Source organism: Macrosteles quadrilineatus, unplaced genomic scaffold, assembly GCF_028750875.1.
Source record: "Macrosteles quadrilineatus isolate MER2022 unplaced genomic scaffold, UCM_ALF_1.0 Scaffold_3__2_contigs__length_128488019, whole genome shotgun sequence".
In the NCBI taxonomy this organism is placed as follows: Eukaryota; Metazoa; Arthropoda; class Insecta; order Hemiptera; family Cicadellidae; genus Macrosteles; species Macrosteles quadrilineatus.
Genome location: NW_026542596.1, coordinates 10693402 through 10713896, shown reverse-complemented (window position 1 = coordinate 10713896; position 20495 = coordinate 10693402). Strand labels below are relative to the sequence as shown.

General features: G+C 35.4%; 1 protein-coding gene across 5 annotated transcripts in view; it reads right to left on the bottom strand.

The window, feature by feature from the left end:
* LOC128988883 (kinesin-like protein KIF13A) overlaps window positions 1-20495 on the bottom strand; it is a 186735-nt gene that overhangs the window by 6498 nt on the left and 159742 nt on the right. For 3 of the 5 annotated variants that reach the window (XM_054410628.1, XM_054410630.1, XM_054410631.1), the window contains 11 exons: window positions 19017-19199; window positions 18411-18614; window positions 17558-17760; window positions 17298-17388; window positions 16287-16450; window positions 14423-14588; window positions 11892-11906; window positions 8649-8714; window positions 5485-5645; window positions 2645-2745; window positions 1559-1769 (listed from right to left, as the gene is read on the bottom strand). In XM_054410628.1, coding sequence (XP_054266603.1) covers window positions 1559-1769; window positions 2645-2745; window positions 5485-5645; window positions 8649-8714; window positions 11892-11906; window positions 14423-14588; window positions 16287-16450; window positions 17298-17388; window positions 17558-17760; window positions 18411-18614; window positions 19017-19199 — 1565 coding nt within the window. The remainder of the gene's footprint in view (window positions 1-1558; window positions 1770-2644; window positions 2746-5484; window positions 5646-8648; window positions 8715-11891; window positions 11907-14422; window positions 14589-16286; window positions 16451-17297; window positions 17389-17557; window positions 17761-18410; window positions 18615-19016; window positions 19200-20495) is intronic. The other 2 variants (XM_054410629.1, XM_054410632.1) reach the window with 2 other exon arrangements.

The window sequence follows — 20495 nt, the reverse complement described above, 5'->3', positions numbered from 1 at the left end:
TGAGCATTAACTGAATATTAGTCAAATAACAAAAATATCTTTAGTTAGTAGCAATAATCCATTTATGGATAGACAGAGAAATTTATGTCGAGCATATGAAGTTGAAACCATAGTTCAATGCCATACTGCATGATGGAATAAAACATTGCATAATATACAGTAAGTTTAATTTTCAAAGCAATTATATTCCTTAAAACATACCTTTGAAAATAGGCTGTATTTCAACCCCTTTAGTATCATGTGGTTTCCAGGTTAAATTTGTTTCAATATTTAAGCCTAAGAACTTTGTATGTTCAACAAAAGATAAAGTATTGCTTTGATAGCGTAATTCAAAAGTTTGATTCTCTCTATTTTAGATTGTTTGAAACCTGTGTTTTAGAACTAATGAGTTGCAGCCTATTTACTGTAAACCAATTGGACAAATCTATGAGTGAGCGGTTGAGTTCTAATTTTAGATTGGGTATATCTTTTGCTTTAACTATGGCTGTAGTGTCATGAGCATATAATATGAGGCTAGAAGATACATTTTGAGGTATATCATAAAAAAAGACCTAATATCGAGCCTTGTGGGACATGGGACACCACATTCAACTTTGTGTCGATTTGAGATAAATTTTTTGCTATTTTTTATAATTGATGTTATTTGTTTCCTGTTAGTTAAATCAGAATCAATCCAAGACAAAACCATGCCAGAAAATGAATAATGTTGAAGTTTGCTCATTAAAACGTCATCATTGAATTTTCTCCGTTACCAATACGTACACCGTACACAAACACTTTGATATACTAAATTATTTGGTTTTTTTTAAGCTCTTTAAAAAATATTGGGAAATTTGGTGTTTTGAGGGTCAAAAATGAAACAAACCTTTTTTTACCCCATAAAACCCCCCTTAAAACCCCGGTAATATGGTAATAGCTACTTCCCTATAGGGAAATTTGCTAAAAACAAAGACACCCATCAATGTTTGTGTAGGTGGTTTTTTCCAGGTTCGCATGGGTTTGTTTATTGTTCTTACAGTAGAACCTCGATAACAAGACTCTCAAGGGGATTTAAATAAGACTTGTTATCAAGGTTGACTTATTATCGAGGTTTGCAACAACATGTGATAAGGGCTAAAATAAAATTCAAGGGGATTAGAAAATGACACTTGTTAAAAAGGGTGACTTGTTATCGAGGGTCTTGTTATCAAGGTTCCACTGTATAAGGTTTTTCAATTTCTCTACTGAGGATGGAGTCAGATTTTAAATCCGGAAATATTGTAAAACCTTTTGTCTTTTCCCAAATTTTGATAGAAAATGTCCACAATAATAAGGTTGCACAATTGAAAGCATGGCAACTCTCTACCAAAAGCATGAGCCATACCAGCCTAAGACTGGTTGAATAGGCCACACTATTCACTTGGAGAGCCTCTTTACCAAACTCATATAGATTAACTAGCGACTTATCTTAATACAATCAAGCTGAATAAAATTGGTCAAAAACGGATTATTCAAGTAAAAAAATTCAAGTTTATTTTATACCTCTATATATCATAATTTGTCATTTCAATGATCTAACCTTGCCAGGAGGCAGTGCGGGGGTGTTAGCCTCGCCAGCAGAGTCGTCGTCTGCTGAGTGAGTGTCTCCATTGGTGGGGCCAGTTGAGGCAGCTGCAGGTGTTGCGGGGACTCTAGGCTCCAAGTCTGGTGTCTCCACGCTCATACTGCGCAGAGAAGCGACATCGTCGTTTGTCAGGTTAGAAGATGACACTGCTTCTGATCCGTATCCGCTGGTAGAAAACAGAGTAGACAAATAAACAGAAGGTATTACAATGTCAGTGAATGCAGGTGTAATTAAAGTGTTCTAGATTGAACTATATTATAATACCTTAAGAACCATATTTAACCGGTATATAGTGACGCAGGGGCCCCATAATTTCCCGCATCTGGGACATTTTCCCACCAGCGGGCAAACCTGGACATACAAAGTGTGTGTTGTACCTGGACGGCAGTCACTGTGAGGAGCTAGGAGTCGTCGGTTGAGCAGGGTGTCGCAACAACGGATAGCGGGTGTGTTGGGGCCACCAAGACCAGACGCCTCTTTAGGGTGTTACTTGTATACTTAACTCGTATTACTGGTGGATAATGTGTGAATGAATAATAAATTATAAATTGACCGCTTGTCCTCGATAAATGTTGAAAGAAATAACTGATATTAGTGAATAACGATTTAAGTACTACTTGGTTGCTGCCCATTTAACAATAATGTTTAGTGATCATGTTTCCTGAATTACAAAATCCCACGCAAGATCACTCCACCTACCTGATGAGTTGTATTTCAGGCTGTTGAAAAGAATAATATATGTGGCCAAAACAGTGTCACATAAATGTTCAGATGTTAATTGCTCTAAAGTGTCTTGGACTGAGGCAATAATCGCCCCCGTTAATTTATGACTTTCACATTAAGACAATAATGTATTTTAAGCCAAATGTGAATGGTGGTGAGTGAGAATGATCTGTTCTACTTTGCTGACTAAGATCAACTGTTTTTAAGCCACGACCATTTTATTAATCCAATTTTTAACAAGTAGGCCTATAGCTAGGTCCAGTTTCAAATCATCTAAAAGCTATTGCATTTTTTCAGTATTCAACTAGGGATCATTACCTGGACGTAGTGCTTGGTGTGCCAGTCTTGTAGTCTACGATGGAGTCAAGAGTGCGGGAACTAGACATCAGAGGCTTCTCTGGCAGCCTGGTCTGTTCACCCTGTGTGCAACATTTACTTGTTATGCAAAACCAGGGCCGGATTTCCCAATAGGCCCGGGCCTATGGGCGCATGGTCCCAGAGGGCGCACGGCCGAGAGTAATTTTTTTTATACCTAGGCTCTTTAAAATAAAAAGTCATAGTTGATAAAAAAAAACTCCAAAGCATTGTGATTCTGAATTTCATAAGAAGAAATAATTGTCAGGAAATGTAATCTATTTTCAGAATCACGCATCAATTTCATTACAAAATTGGTAAAGATAAAATAACATTGGTTATACGGGAGTAGGCTCTAGTTATGTTGACGATGACGGGCTCGGTACTACTGGTCAGATTGATTAGGGGCGCATGCGTGCTAGACATCGTTACCACTCTCACCTCAAAAGTTAAGTCTTTTGATTAGTTTACAACAATCTGCAGGATCAAGTTAAAATATATAATAAGTTGTGTTGAATATTAAAACGACGATGTATTTACCTTTAAAATTAACGAAAACATATTAATCTTAGTTTGCATTAGATTTTAGAAAAATTCAAAACACTCCAAAACACAAACATCAGTATGCCTAATGCTGTAATTTTCTCCTCAGACCTAAGTAAGGTCGGTACGGTTGGCCGGAATATTGCTCTGTTTTGCTTTGGAATTGGAAACCACTCTGCATATTTAATCTATATGCAGTACGACCATGGATTAAATATTACTCAAGTCGACTTTTTATGACATTGCTAATTCAAAATTGTTTCATGTCTAGTTCATGTTGGTGACACTGGTTGTTAGTTTTGATGTAATTTTGTTTACATTATTTTAGGGTAAGTTCTATGATGTTTGTTTCAATTTCTAGTAAAATAAACAGGAGACGACCTATTTTTAATCATTATATCGTTTTGTTTTGGATAAACTAGGTTTAAACATAGATAAAACATACTCCTTAAACAAAATAACAAGAATTGTTTTCAGCTAATCCAAAATGATGACAAATCTACTAGAGGAGCAGGTTTAATCTATGGTATGACACACTGTATGGAGTTCATGTTTTTTGGGCCTGGAATTGGAATCAATGGCCATGTTTTTTTTATTTTTTTTTTGCAGGAATGCTCGGGTGGTTGAGTTTTTTGTTTCAGTCCCACCACGGCCACAAACGTGAGCATTTATTAAAAGCATAAAATTGCTAAAAGTGTTTAAGACGGCATTTTGTTAAGGCTAATTAAGTCAATTATTCTTAAAAAAAACTTGCTCTGATTCCAAAGAGGAGTGTTATTCAAGCAGTTAACTTAAGCCTATGGGAATTATATAGTTTTTAATAAAGGTTTGAAGAAATGTGACCAGACTAGGGGGCGGAAAATTAATTGGGCCTAGGGGCGCAAAAATTCTAAATCCGGCCCTGTGCAAAACTGCACTAAGGAATTTACTACTACTATGCCATCTTCCATTCTGAGTGTTAGATAACTATTGAGATGCCATTGACTATGAACTAAAATCCCATTGTCAAGTTTTGAAATTCAGTTTTGGATTAGAAATCTGATGAGTTGAGCCACTGAGTGTGCTTAGTTGACTGATTTGATTTCTGATTTCCAATATTTCAACCTAGCCAAATTGAAACAAACTTATTGTAAGCTGTTGGTCTTGTATAACTTTCGAGCGTGGTTTTGTTTGTGATCAGGACCATTTTCCTGCATCCGCAAACACTGGAGACCTGTTGACAACTAGACAGTGTTGCTACTTGTTTAACTCTTGTGGAACTATATCTACAAACACTGTAATGAGAATGGAATTTGCATCCCATATAGTTCTTATATTGGTTAACATAGAATTTAAACATTTTCTTGCTCTCATCCGAGCTCATTGGGCACTGTTCCTGTTCTCTGCAATGCCTAGCCATTACGTAACTGCATAAAAAGAGTAAATAGAATGAACTCTCTAGAAAAACCTATACGAATTGAAAGTAACTAGAATGTTTGTTTCAGATACAAATTTAATCTACTCTCTAAATAAGTCATATGTTGGGACAAAATATCTGTTTTATACAGCCTTTTATTGTGTATCTATCAGGCCTGAGTCTGGACTTTTTTCTGTAATGCATTAACATATACTAGATAACCTGTTGCTCGAAATCGAGCAAAACTACAACTTGTATAAAAAAATAAACAAAAAACATAAACAGCAAGACCTTAATCAAAGAGTCACTCTAAAATAATTTATATGACTGATTATAGAAATTTAAAAATATTATGATGTAAAAAAATATAAAAGCAATCCACAATATTTAAATTTACATTCACTCTCATACTGCTTTGGTTATCTCTTATGAATAGTAGGCGGGTGCACTCTATGAGCACGTAGATGTCAACCACACACTGTAATGTGAGCTTTTGACCAAATGTAGCTCAATTCCTCTCTTGACGCCAACCATCGCTACGACGATTGTCGTACTTAAGTCCTGCAGTCTGTGGTTAACCTTAAAAACTATTTCAAACTACGTCCATATATTTGTAAACAAAGGGAAATTAGTTTAATCAAATGTCAACAGATGGTGCCGCCTTCCAAACTTTAGCCCTTAACTGTACTTAAGTGATGCCCTTTCTTAATATTCTGAGACGTATTTGCACATCTACATGAAAATACCTTTAATTTGACACCTCAAACGTTAAAATCCATCAAGCGGTTATCGAGCTATGACTGTGAAAAGAAAACTGCTTGCGTATTAATATATAGATTTAGCGAGGACTTGCTGTGTAACTCACCGAGTCTATTTCACCAAACTTGAGAGGTGGTGGTAGTGTGGAGGGAGGTTGAGAAGGGGCCTCATCCTCACTGCCACCCTCCTCCTCTTGTATCAGACTACTATGAGTCTGCTCCTCATGTAAAGTGGTCATCCGCAGACCCAGCTTGGTGTTGGGAGACGCTGCATACAAAACACAGTCACAATATTACAAAGCATCAGTGAAACTGTATGGATGTATTAATTGATTACAAGTTTTTCTGATTGACGCAATTTGAATCTGGGACCTTAGGGACCAAAGTCCTTGCTCTACCACAAGACCAGTTCGCAGGGATTCACAGGGATTAGGACGTTGATATTTCATATAGGAATGTGAACGACCACAAACTGTTTAACTGACCTGTAAATAACAACCTATTTTGAAGTATAGAATTTCATGAGCATTTAAAGGTTTCTAAACGGATTTGTACTTGAATTGCCAAAAAAAGGATTATGGTACTGTATTATCAATTCAAGGTTTGGAATCAAGTTCCTCCTAAAGACAAAGCGAGTGAGTTTAAATCTGACATCAGCAAGATGTTGTTCACTTCATCAACGATTATTTTGCTTAGTCTTGTCTTAGAAATAAAAAAAAAAACATAGCGCTGATGTCAGATTTTAACTAGCTTGCTCTGAGGAAACCTGACCCGATGGAAGACCTCCTGGACAGTAATTTATGGACAACCGTCGTATTTTATTTTGATACTTATATAGACAAAAACAGTTTTTCAACAACACTGTAAATAACAGTCAATTTTAAATAAATATGCTAATAGCTCATGAGCACTGACACCGTTTTTTAATGAATTTGTAGTAGAATTGCCTAAAATGTAGAGTTTAGGTTGGTAAGAAGAAATGTTTATAAGCTTTTCACACCTCTCTAGCACGTATTGATGGGACATGTTATAATGAGCCAAATTTAGAAAGTTATTTAGGCCATTTTAATTTTACATAACATTACACTTTTTAATAATGGATTCAAAAACCCACAATCGTAACTTATACTATAATAACTAGGGATGTGTCGATTCTTGATACCGATTCTCAATTTGTGGTGTAAGATGCATCAAATCGCAATTCGATTCAGCATGCATTAAAATCCTGATGCATTGATTTCTCCCCAATGCATATATAAAACTAATTTAGCCCTCCGAAATGAGTTTTAGGTAGGGATGTGTCAATTATCGATACCACCGATACTTAGAAATTGGTATTGGTATAAAAAATCGATTGCCAAAAAAACGATTCCGATACCGACACCCGACGGGATAGATATTTGATTTTAGCATTAATATTAATTTATTTATTTGATAGCTATTAGTTTTGTAATCACGGCTAACAACTTTAGTAGCCAACTTAGAACTATTTAGTTCAAAAATGCTACAGTGTCTTCGTTTAGCTTCAGCTGTTCTCTCTGCAGATGATATTGCACAACACAATCTACATTTCAAGATGTCAGACACTCAGAATTCAGTCTCAGACAACCAGCGCACGAATGTCCTGCCAACACGAAATTATACTAAAAAATTTATGTATCAATAAGTCAGACCTTTAGATGTATTATTTTTATTTTTAGTACAAAATAAATAACCTAAACACGTTGAAATGTTCAGTTTCATCCCTGCATTATGCATCATTAGAAAAATTAGATTCAACTTCAACATCGTCGACTGTCGTACTCGTAGAGTTAGGTTTTGTCAATTGCGACAAAAAGTAGGTATTTTATCTGTACTATCTACCTAGTTAAAGAGTTTAGTTTTAAGTGCTACTATAACATAGTGCATTGATTAAAAAACATACGCATAGTCCATGTCGATTTTATAATATTATAATGAATGGTGAATGTTGACAATCTAAGATAAATCGCCTACTTTTAAGTATGTAACAAGAGTTCTCATTGGTCGAGAGGCGACGCTGCACTGCCATGTCAGCCAAAAGCGACGTTCGTGTTTCAAGGGAGTAAATGACGATTGGATTGCTTTGACGCAGTTTGAGGTAGTTTTTTGTGTGTCTATTGTGGTTCTCGATAAATATCGAGAACCGATATGTAGGATGTGTTTGTTTATAAAGAGTATAAAATAAGGTTACAAGTTTAAAACCGTTTGATTTTCTTGTGTCTACCAAAGACCTAGATTCGTCGTTCAATTAACCTTGAGCCATGGCTTTATAATATTGTAATAAAAACATCGATTGTTCCGATCCATCGTTGCCACCCCTTCACGGAGGTTATAGTGACGTCGAACATAAGGGCCAGGCCGGCGGCTGTTCACAGTGAATCCACTCTGCCCAGCCTTGTTCTTGATATCAATGGAACATACCTAAACACTTTTGTTACTAATTAAAACTATGGAGTTTTTGGTAAAAGCACCCGACGAAATATATTTTGCTGCACAGTGCACACGAATATTTTTACACTGTAGGCTGTTATTTTTTAAAGAAAAATTTGTCACCTAGTTGCACATTATTTTATTGAAATTAATTGTATCAAACATGCAGTCTTTTCTCCTTTATTAAAGAGATTTAAGTCCCAAAACATAATCTTTCTTTTCTTGTAGGCTAAAAGTAAAACATATCTATAGCCATAATCAACAGCTAAGTTTATATCGAGAATCGATAAATTTTGGTATGGACACTTCAATAACATAAATACATAAAACAATAACCTAAACTACAAACTTGAAAGGTCAGAACAACGTCAAGAATTTGTCTTATACACTATATTAAACCTATTTAATTATCATAACTAAATACAAGGAAACAAAAAAATAACTTTTACACAGAAACCATAACTTGAACATAGGGAATAATAAAAACAATAGGACACAAGCAACTAAATGGATTGTCTTCCATCAATACACCACAACTTTTTGGCTATCCATAAAATAGCCATCACAGACGAATAATCTCTTAAATATATAATATGTGTTCAACTAGATTTGATAAGTCAAACAATTAATCAGTTTAAAATAACAGATAGCAAAAAGTGGTGTTGAATCGAGGATAACTGCAAAAAAACTTTTAACGAAAGAAAATAGGTGTACGGCCTACGACCAAAAGGATAACAAAACCTAGAACAAAAGATGAAAACAAATGAAAGTCAGATGAAACAAAAGAACAGGAACAGCAAAGAGAAGAACAAGAACATACGTTTGGAGCCGGGCTGTAGCCTCAGAGAGTTCAAGTTGAGGTTCAGATTGAGGAATGTTGGACGAGCTGAAAGACAATTGACACCGTCAACAAACACAAACATTAACAGAACACTAACACAGAACCTAATGTTTAAATAACCCTATTTAACAAACAGAGGTAAACTTGACGGCAGACATATATATGTATTTATTCTTGAAATTTGTATATTTGACATTTCCGTGAAAGGTTTAAGGGAGGGAAGGCTGGATAAAAAAGAAACACATTTACACATAGGCCTAACAATAACAGCATCTTTCCCACATCCAAAAGGTAGTTTCATTCAACTCCTAACTGTATAAAAACTTTATAAAAAACTGTTACCTTGTTTGGTGCATGTTTATTCATGTGAGAGTTATCATTTAATAGTTCTATAGTGAACAATATTAAAATGACTGGATTGTGTTTTAGAAATTTTACAACAAAAATCAATAACATTTCTGTTTCTACATCACTTACAAGATTTTCAATGAACTTGAGGACCCTATAGCTTGAATGAGTTTGACAAAGAATTTTTAACTAATCATAGCAATTATAATTAGTTTTCCTACAGTTACATAACAATGTACATGTTCTCTCACTGATTTGAGAAAGCAAAGTAGCCAATTCGCTCATCAGTGAGACAATGTTAACATTGTCTCACTCTAATTACTTTGTCTCACTCGCTCCAGATTTGCAACGTGAAGCCACGAAATAGTGAGCGTGTAACATGCAGACAAGGTCGTATGCGCGCGAAATACGTTCGCAGCACTGGCTGTAAATCAGCTGGTCAGCTGTTGTACTGTTGTATCATTAAATGTCATTTTAAAAGTTCACTTCTGTGTAAAAATATGTCACGTTTCTTTACCAATTTATTTGTTTTATGGTAACTGTAGGAAAAATATAATGTGCAACTCGAGTGCAAATGCAAATTGCCTCGCTCGAGAAACCATTCCTCACTCGCCTACGGCTCGTGAGTAAGTATTTCTCTCGAGTGAGACAATTGCTCCCTTTGCTCACTAGTTGCACAAATAACTATTTAACAATATGGTTAGACCCAACAACAAATTGTGTTTCGTTAAAGTTTTATTCGTAGACTACATAATTGTTATTGTTCAAAGTGTTATGAGAAACTTTATGAATTATGTAGGACAATATTTATGTTATGACCTGTTTGGCACAAACAATTTAAAAGTGACTGGGGGTGGGCAGTTCTCTAAACTGGTGGGATCTGTGGGGCTTTATGTTCAGGCTGGAAATAAACTTTGGATTAAGCTCTGTTGGGTCATTTATGTTAGAGGTAAGGTAGTGATTCAATTTTCTATAGCAGAAAACACCTGCAAATATTGCACGACAAAAAATTCACGGTAGCAGGAGATAGATAGACTTGGCCACTCAACTACGGAAGATGTTCGCTGTAATCACAGGAAACATTCACACCATGTGGTCTCTTACAATTTCACCTCAATAATGGGAGATGTTTACAACTGTTTTGCTGCCAGTGCCTGAGTAGTTCTTGAATTATCCAAGATCGCAAGAGTCATTCATGATTTTGATGTCAATATGTTTTACCCAACCTTAAGTGCCCAAAGTTTTAGCTATGTCTGGCCTTTGACTAAATCATTTATAAGGTTGTTGGTTTTGACTGATTAGTGGTTTACTTTAGTTGACTTAACACATGCTTAAAAAAAATTAGTAGCTTTTAAGTTTGGTTGGCAACAGGAATATAATTCCTTTGGGCTTAGTTCCTTGGGGGTTAGGTTGTCAGTTGTACTAGCCACATTGTTGATGAAATCAGAGCGGAATTGTTTCAACATAAACAAATGGATGGCTGTCTCTGCCATCCATTTTGCAAGCACCACTAACCACCTTTATTTACGTAGCATCTCGGCAGCAACCTTCAAATCTTATTGACCCAGTGCTTACGTAGGGCAGTATCCAACAACTAAAGTGAAATCGGTCTAAGCTGCTGTGGAACTATCGGAGGTCAGTGCAGCTAGTCTTTCCTATCTCGCAAATAGTTGAAATTTTCTCCAGGATTACCCATTACCCATTATATTTTCAAAAAGTAACAACTTTATTCTTAATCTAGCTTATAGAGTAAAGTAGACATCTGAAACTATTTACAGTTTTTAAGTACTTCCAAACACAACATTTTCTGTAGAAACAACTTTTATTAACCTAGTGACTACCTACACCGAATCATTACATTCGTGCAACATAAGGGTGTGCAAACACAACTACTCAAAGCTAAATACAATTTAACGGCTATAGCCCTAGTATTTTTTAAGATCAATCTATTTTCTAATTTACTGATGCTTACAATTGCAAATTATTGAACAACTCAAATTTAAATACAGTTCAATTATTATTTACAACACATCAATTAAGCATGACAAATACCAACAGCTTTAGAAAGCAGCCTGCTAAAACTGTGAGGAGTCTATGAGGGATTTATCTGATTCTCTCTTTTTCAACAAGATAAGGTTGATATACGAGAAATCAGAGTCTGTGTGGTTGTAACGTATAGAGATCAGTTCCGAGATGAGAAAGTTTGTCATTAGAACAAAAAACTTGCTTGTTAAACAAACATTCTAATTTTGTATGTGGTTTGCACACCCCGATTCTACACAATTCACAACTTCTTCTCATATTTGGGGTAACATATTACACACTGTTCACCTCCACAGATCTAGGGAAAAGGGTCAGAGAAATACACAGAGTATAAGTTTACAGAGTTACAGAGAGAAATGTACGTAGAATCACTAGACACAAGGTAGTGGGTAGGGGGGGGGGGGGGGGTTCATGCGCTAACCATGCCCAAGCAGTCGAGCCTAGAAAAAAGGGGTCACAATCAAGCATGTTTCCTCCAAAGTGTATCAAGCAAATGTAGTATGGAAACCTTGATTTCCACTGTTTTTAAGTAAACCGCGAGGCTCATTGGGGTTGATGTGTTTACTTGCTACCTAGTAATGTGAATGCTTAGTAAGTGTGTAATCAAGAATTATGTGAGTTCAGTATTTCAAAACAATCTCTCTTAGTGGAAAATCTTTTAGCTTTAAGTCAGTGTGGTTGAAAACATCAACGTTTCAAGAGAACAGTCTATTACTTCAAAATGATTGACGGTGCATGATGCCATTCCGGACGGGTGTGAATGATCAACCAAGTGAACCCAATCTACACAGAACAGTCACATGCGGACAGAATGTGTCGAAAGCCTATTACCTGACAAAATGGAGCCTGGGTTGATTGGCGCAAAACGGAAAAAAAGAAAACAGAAAGCGACATATCAGATATTTTTCACAATGGAAAACAACCAAAGAGATGTAAAACAAAAACAAGAATCCTGAGATTAAAATTCAAATCTGAAATTCATCGATCGAACAAAAAGAAAAGGAAAAGCAAAATGCAAGTGATTATTGCCTAAAAACAGCAAAGTCTATGTGATTAAAAATATACTAACATCTATACGTGTCGAACCGAAAACGGAACCAGAAAGGAACGAGGCCACTATAATGCATAGATAAATAACGGAAGGAAAAACTGAAAGCTGCCTGCCAAAATGCAAAACTGGCTTTGGAATGCAGTGAAGTCGGAGATAGGGACAATGAAAGCACAAGGGCTGGCTTCTCTTCACCCCAATCTGCAACTTGCGATACACAGCAAGGGTGTCTGCTTGACACTCGTAAACACTTTACTGTAGTTGGAAATTGAATAGCAGGACTAACCTAGTTATAACTTAGTTTAATGTATATTGTTATTTTTTGGGAATTTAAGTTAAGTAAATGGTTATGGTTCTGCAAACATTTTCTCTTACTTATTAGGAAAACATAAGGTACGCTATGTTTTGGGATTTTTTAGTCTTAAAATGCGAAGGATCCTAGAACATGACAAAATTAGTATACAAACTGTGCAACACCAGGAAACAAATGAAAAAATAACAATTTCTTGTTTGCCTTTTCAACTTTGAATGCTGTAAACAATTATTGTTTCCTGTTATTGCGATTCCTAGAATTTTCCAGTTTACGTACTACTCTTATCATGTCCGTTTCTTGTTCTTGTCACATGAAAACTTAAGTCTTGAAACTTCTACTTTATTAATCAGAAATACAAAAAGAACCGCAGCAATCCTGACCCATCAGAAATCTTAATTTGGAAGATAACTCTCGGAGGGACAACATATAACACTGCATGAATTAAAATTTAATAGGTAAGTTAAACTAGTCAATGAGTTATCCTAAATATTGACTTGGTAAACCAACCACGTTTACAAATACTAGTTGGAATATAAAATTGTTCTGGTTTAATATTTAACTATATCAGTAAAATTTGTATTAAAAAAAAATTAAAAATATTTTAACCAATCTAATAATCATAATATACTAAATTGATAATATTTAGTATATTATGAAAGCTAGTTTTACTTGGTGGCAGTGTTTTCCTATTGAAAAATGTTTTTGAATTGTTTAACTATTAACAAATTCTGTTGACTTCAAGTTAACATTACAAACAAACACACTAGGTTATGGAAACTGATTCAGAGGCATCATTACTGAAACTACCTATAAACTAGAATAAAAGTTTCATTAATCTGGCATCAGCATCAGTATTGTTACTCTTTCTGAATCATTAGTTAATATAATGTGTTATTTTGAGTTAAAAATCCTAAACAATATTATTATCTAAATATAGACTGATCTAAAGCTAAAAAATATTATGCAAGTATTATAAAACTAAAATTCTAAAATTCTTTAAACATTTATACACAAAGATCTTTAGCATTTCTGATAATTGGTAGATAATAGACATACTAATAAGAGCATGAAAAATCTATTTCTACTCATCTAATCTACTATTTGCAGCTATATCTATCTATGATTATGATAATTGAATAACGTTAAGATTTTGCATGATCTAATTGCTACAAAAAGTATATGTACTTAATTAAATTAGGATATTTTTGTTTCATATGCCATTAATATATCACAAGTAAATTGGACTAGCAGACACCCTTGTAAGAAAGGGTAGGTAAGAAAAATGCACATTAGGGAAAAACAATGGCATATGAGGTTTAAAACGGTCATGGGTACAGTATCAACTGGCGTTGTCATGGAATGAAATCAATAAAGGGCACTCCAACATTCATAAGTTACTTTTATATTGAAATGATTTTAGCCTGTAAAGAATTTATGGTAACCAAATTACTGTGGTAAAGTAATATATTTTCTCTGGCTACAAAGTCTAACCGTGATCTTCTATCATACTTTTATGTTTTTGCAACCATTGATTTTCATTAAAAATTAAATCCCAAAAATATGATGTCCTCATTATTTAATGTCCCAGATAAAAACCAAAATCAACAATTATTTTTTTATGAGAGTAAAACTAATGTTTATCAAAACTATACCAAAACATACAAGTAATACAAGTATATACACATTTTGTACTTGCTACTTTCTCCTACAATATTCTTAAGGCATCATCAGCTCACACAAATGTTGACAAGTTAAAACTAATTTGCAATGATAAATTTGGCTGGGTTTTGGTTGTAGATTTTGAAAATCACAGAAAAAATTATTAACATTTAAAAATAACTGACTTATGAATTGACTGTTTTTGGTTGTAGATACTTATAAATTAGAAGACAAAGATAATTATGAATAACACCACTGATTTCTGATTGGTATTGTTGACAGCAATATTGGAGTGCCCCTGACTACTAGTGTGCCTGACTACAGTCACTGCCGAGGACTCACCGATGCCGAACTGCTTAGGTGGTGTGTCCGGCAGTTGGTGTGGGGTGAGAGGGAGACTCTTGCGAACCCTTGTCTCTCCGTTCAGGTCCGTCACACTCTCCGACCTGGTCACACCTCCAATACCTGCCATGTTCAGTGACTCCAGGCTGCTGTCAAACCTCATCAGCTGCAGGAAATATTTGTGTTCAAAGAAAAGGAGTTGACACTTATTCAATTATACGTATTAATTTTGACTCAAACCCAGCAAGATTTTGTATAGGAATACGTAATCTCAATAATTGGTTTATTCAAGATTAAAATTGTATTTTATCAGTGAAGAAAATAAAATTAGAAAAATATCAAAATTGATTCTAAAATCTCTAGGAGTCTGCGGTCCAGACTTTATTCTTTTGTATAGGGTTGGGTAGGTAAAAAATGTTAGCCCAAGATTGAAACAAGACAAAATAGTTTTCTTATGGAAAGTATTGATTTTAAACAATATTAATTTTAACATCACAATAACTCTATAAAATATTGTACATGATCTCCCCCAAATTGCAGTGAAAACAATTACTTAGGTCAAACCTAAGATATCTGTGGTCACACAAACTAATTAATATCCTCCTCGATCACAGCAAAAGCAAAAATCAGTGATACTGTGAACATCTTTGGAAGTCACAGCCAAATTAAGAACGTCTTCTATCTTCACTGCAAAAGGTCAAGGTTACCCATGGTCATAACAAAATTTTGATCATCTTCTTTGGTCACGGTAATAGCGTTAAGGACCCAAGGTCACAGAAAAATTGTGTGAACATGTTTTGTGGTCACTGCGAAATTAAGAAAATCTTCCAAGTACACATATAAAGGGGAAAAAAGACGTTAAAAAAAAGACAGAAAAAAGACGAGAAAGAAAAAAAAAACGTAAACATCTTAGTAATCTGCTGAGACCCTTTCATTGTAGCTATTGTAGCTTCTAGTTGCTTATTTTAATCTTTGGTTACATTAGGAAATTCAACTCTAAATTAATTTTGTGTTATTGTGTCCTAATTTTGTACATATTAACTTTTAAATTAGGTTTTTATATAATATATAATTATTTTTAAGAAATGTAGTAAATGTTTTAATTAGACAATAAAAATCACTGTTTATCCACAATATACCAGATAGCAGATTTAGAACTCTTTTTCCGCACACGGGCTTATGCTTATGCCTATGCGGAAAAATATATTTCTTTTTAATTTATATCTGTTTATTGTATTGTTTAAATTTTGAAAATAAACGATTTGACTTTGACTTTGACACAGCGAAATTGTGATCGTCTTCCGTTGTAAAGGCGAAACTAAGAACACCTTCTGTGGTTACGATCTATCATTGACATCTTCTGCATAAACGGTGAAGTAGTAATTGTCTTCAGTGGTCACGACAATATTGTCAACATCTTCTGCAGTCACAGCAAAACCCAAGCCAAGATCCTGATCATCTTCAACGGTAACAAGAAAATTGAGAACATCTTCTAGGGTACGGCAAAATCATAAACGTCTTATGCAGTTACGACAAAATTTGAAAATACCTTTCAAGGAGATTTCAATTGTGGCAAAATTGTCAATTGTTTACCTCATATCTTCAAAGGCGCTTTCTGAAATTACAAAAATCAAAGCTCTACTCAACTCTACCTAACACAAGATTGGCACAACATTTTTGTTGTCCTGAACAGGCCCTTTGGGCCAGCTGTTGACCCGATGCAACTTGAAAATATCTAGGACCCGCAAACCCCTAAAAACCTCATGGTATTGCACAAACTTTTACTGAGTTTCACATACGTCTCTAACCTAATTTACCTGTGAAGGACATATAGGCTACACACGATATCCCTGATGTAGTTTACCTGTGAGAAGTTAGGCACACTGGCAGTCTTCCTCATGGAGGAGAGTGTAGCAGAGGTGACAGGTTGTCCTCTACTCTGCAGCAGCTCCTTGACAGCTACAGACTGCCGTAACCTGTCCAGTGTCAGGATACCCTCTACTGCACTCACACCCCTCGTGTACTTCTCTGTGGAATTGTCAAAATTTAAAATTAGCAGCTATATACACATATGTGTTTTATAGCGGCTATAAAAGTTTAAAAATATGGTTAGTTTTGTAAAAAATTTTCTTATTGCAAAGACCATTATAAATAAACAATATGTACATTTTTCCTACGATGAGAACAAAAAATTACTAACAGCAAATTATTCAAATGTTTAAATCAATACCCAAAAAAAAAATATCCCCGCCACAGCAAACCTGCCGACTAAGCGAATTTCCATTTGTCTGAATTGATTTTCAGTTAAATATATTTTAATAACATTAGGTTTAACGAGTACCTAGGTTTGCTGCTACAAGGAAACTAATAAAGTGTGTTTTTGAGTAAAATATTGATAGCTTAGTACAAAATAAATAAATTTGCCAAGTTTGATCAAAATATATTCATAAACAAGCAAACTACAACATTTGACAATATTCTCCATAAGAATAACATGGGAATTTTAAATTTACAATTTTTTTAATTTTCTCCGTTACTAATAATCGAACAAAATATACTAAATTATTTGTTTTTTTAAGCTCTTTAAAAAGGTCTAAAGAGAAATTGGGAAATTTTGTGTTTTGAGGGTCAAAAGTGAGAAAAACCAATTTTACCCCATAAAACGCCCCGTAAAGCCCCGTTCCCATGGTACATATATACATATATAAAAATTTGAACGAATAGTGTTTTTGGCCTCTGGGGACATCAAAATGAAAAAGTAAATCGGTCCCGGGTCTAGGTCTTACCGTGCCACCTACGGTAATAGCTACTTCCCTATAGGGAAATTCGCTAAAAAAGAATTATTCGGGTAGTTTAACTGACATTTAGAACTCACCAATATAAGTTTCACCATCACACAGTGAAGTGTCCTCTCCAGAAGCTGCTATTTGAGCTAGAGACTCCCTGTCTTCAAGTTCTTCACTGGCCTGCAAAATCATAGACTGGTGAATAGAATGATCCCAAAAATCCTAAAAGTCAGCAGGGCTAATTAATACCGATTCCCTATTCACTTTTGCTATAGATCAATCAATCATCTAAATTTTAAATTTCACTTTTTCATACTAGATGAATATTATTAACAACAGTGTAACTCACTTTAGGTATGTTGGAGACGACCTCGTAGGTGACGCCGCTGTGAGTGAGACAGTCTGAACGGACGATCCGTTTGCGGATACGATCGGTGATGCTCTGGCGCTTATAGATGTTGAGACTGAGCCGCTTCCTTAGTACAAGGTCCATCGGTGCTGGGTGTGACAGACGCACTGTCGTCTTGAGTATCAGGTACACTCTCTCATTGCCTGGGAGAATACATGCAGTTATAGAACACTAAAAGTGTGTTACTGGAACTAGGGATTTGATTACAGCAATAGCTTTGACTGTACATTTAGCAGAAAGCCAGCTACACAGGGCAATATTTTAAGGGAAAAAAAACTATTTACTCGGCTAAGTATCACTATGTCTAATGTATTGCACACCAGACTTGACAAACATAGGTATGGTTAAATCTCTCAATTTACATTGCTGTCTTCAGGCTGGAGAGACGACACTTTACACTTCCTGGCCACTGGTCAGACTAAACAGTCAACCACAATAACAGCACTGGACAACCTAAAGCCCAATAAACACTAAATAAACAGGCCGTAATGCTCCTCTGGTATGACATCATCATAGGTGACGGCAATGACGTTATTTTTAAATTATATTTTTGTTTTCCAAGAAAAGATTAAAACAAGTAGCTGATCACAAATGGCAAACATTAAACATTGCCATCGCCTATGATGACGTCATGCCAGAGGAGCATTAATGGCCTGTTTATTATTTATTGTTGCCTTGGCCCAAGCGCAGTAGTTCTAATTTGACTCCCAGGTATAGCACATATCAGGTATAGCTTTCAGTTGTTTTTGTGGAGTTATGCTTAGGGCTGAAAGGGCTTAGTTTTAGTACTCACTTTCAGTGACTCTGTTGAGGTAGTCGCTGTCGTGGACGGAACTGTCCCAGGCAGCCATGGCTCCCACGTCAGTTTCCATGTGTTTGATGATAGGCAGGTTGTAGAACTTGTTACCATGCTCCTTGGACAATATAGAGTTGAGGCCGGCCACAGGCAGCTGATCCATGTCTGACCACTGACCTGTCTGGCTGGACAACTCGTCAGCTACAACAACATTTGTCAAATCAAAAATGTTAGGAAATTAGAAACTCTCTAACCTCAAATGTGGATGATATTATAATTTTCAATGTTTGTTTAGTTGTACATTTGCATAATATATACTTATCTCTTCAATCTAATTTATGAAAAAGTACTATTTTAGGACGAAATATCACTGTTACATTTTTTACCTTTTATTGTGTACCGTATCAATAATTAGTCCCTCGACTTTCTCAGGTTAGCTTAACTCGGACCCATTAAAAAAATTCTAAATTTGCATAATTTGAATGGATAGACAAATAACTCCCACAAAAAAGAGTTTCAACTTAAAAATTCCAAACTCAATTAACTTGAGTTTCTTTCTGTTGCTATCTACAGTACTCGGGTAAGTTACTTGTGCAGACATACTGTTGAGGTCGAGAAACAGCACAGGTATGTGAGGTTCCATTCCAGGTGGTGGGGCCCAGTCCGCAGGGGCCCCTGGTATCCCCGAGCCTGGGGCAGGCACCAACACTGCGTTTCTCTCCTCAGTCAGGCTTACCCATTGATCTACCAGACTCTGCTCTCTCTCCTGATCTGTCTCTGTCTTGTCTGAAACAAATAATATATTTTACAATTCTTAAAAAGTTTTGTTATCCTTTTTCACATCAAGCTCAAGTTAAGCTCCAGCCCAGGAAGCCACACAATCTACCACTTCATTTTATGTTGTTGTTGTTCCGGATCGGTAAGACATACAATAAAAGGTTAAATTACCTGTGTCCGCCAGTCGATCCTTGTGCTGTGTCCTATTACAGGATATGCATTTCGGCAGAATAAATTGCCATCATCAGTCCTAATATAAGATCTTGATCTTCCCCGTAGGGTGCGTCTTGAAGTTTTGGAACACGTACACGAACTTAACACTTATATACATTACGAATAAAAGACAAATACACTGTAGGCCTACTTTTATTTTATTTACTACGGACATTATTTACTACACGACCGACGCGCGTCTACATGTCCGTAGTAAATAAAATAAAAGTAGGCCTACAGTGTATTTGTCTTTTATTCGTAATGTATATAAGTGTTAAGTTCGTGTACGTGTTCCAAAACTTCAAGACGCACCCTACGGGGAAGATCAAGATCTTATATTAGGACTGATGATGGCAATTTATTCTGCCGAAATGCATATCCTGTAATAGGACACAGCACAAGGATCGACTGGCGGACACAGGTAATTTAACCTTTTATTGTACAATCTACCACTATACTTTGCTCTCCACATTAAGAGCTTTAGAAAATGCTGACCATACTTAGTGTGCATAAACATGGGTACCATAACTTGTTAATCCTAGAATTATGGAACCGGGATTCTGTCAGATTAGGGAAGATCATGGAATACTGAAAACAGTGGGAAAATTTTGGTAAGTGAGAGAAATGGGTAGGAAAGTCAAGGATGGAAGACGTTTTTCGGTAAACCCAGGAGGCTAGAACTGCTAAATTGATTATCATGATGATAAAAAAGCCTAATTTCCGCCTTAATTGATGAAAAACAATATATCAATCGGAATACATTTGTTTACAGGTGTGCGAAGCAGAAATAAAATTTCAATTCAAAGCGACGATTTGATTAAAAAGATTTTCAATTTGAATCAATGCAAATCGATTCGAAGCAATGGCATTATTCTATTCATACTTGTCAATGGAGTGAAACAACCAAAAATTAAAATTTACCATATTTATGTAATGCAAATTTTTATTGATGTGCTATTAAGCCTATTCATACGTGTGTGGTATATATGAATTTTAGGTGAAAAATATTTATTTTCAATCATACATCAGAAGAACCTGGATTGCTGGAAATGTCAGTGAGCTGTTTTAATTGCCTATTTATTTCATAATGTT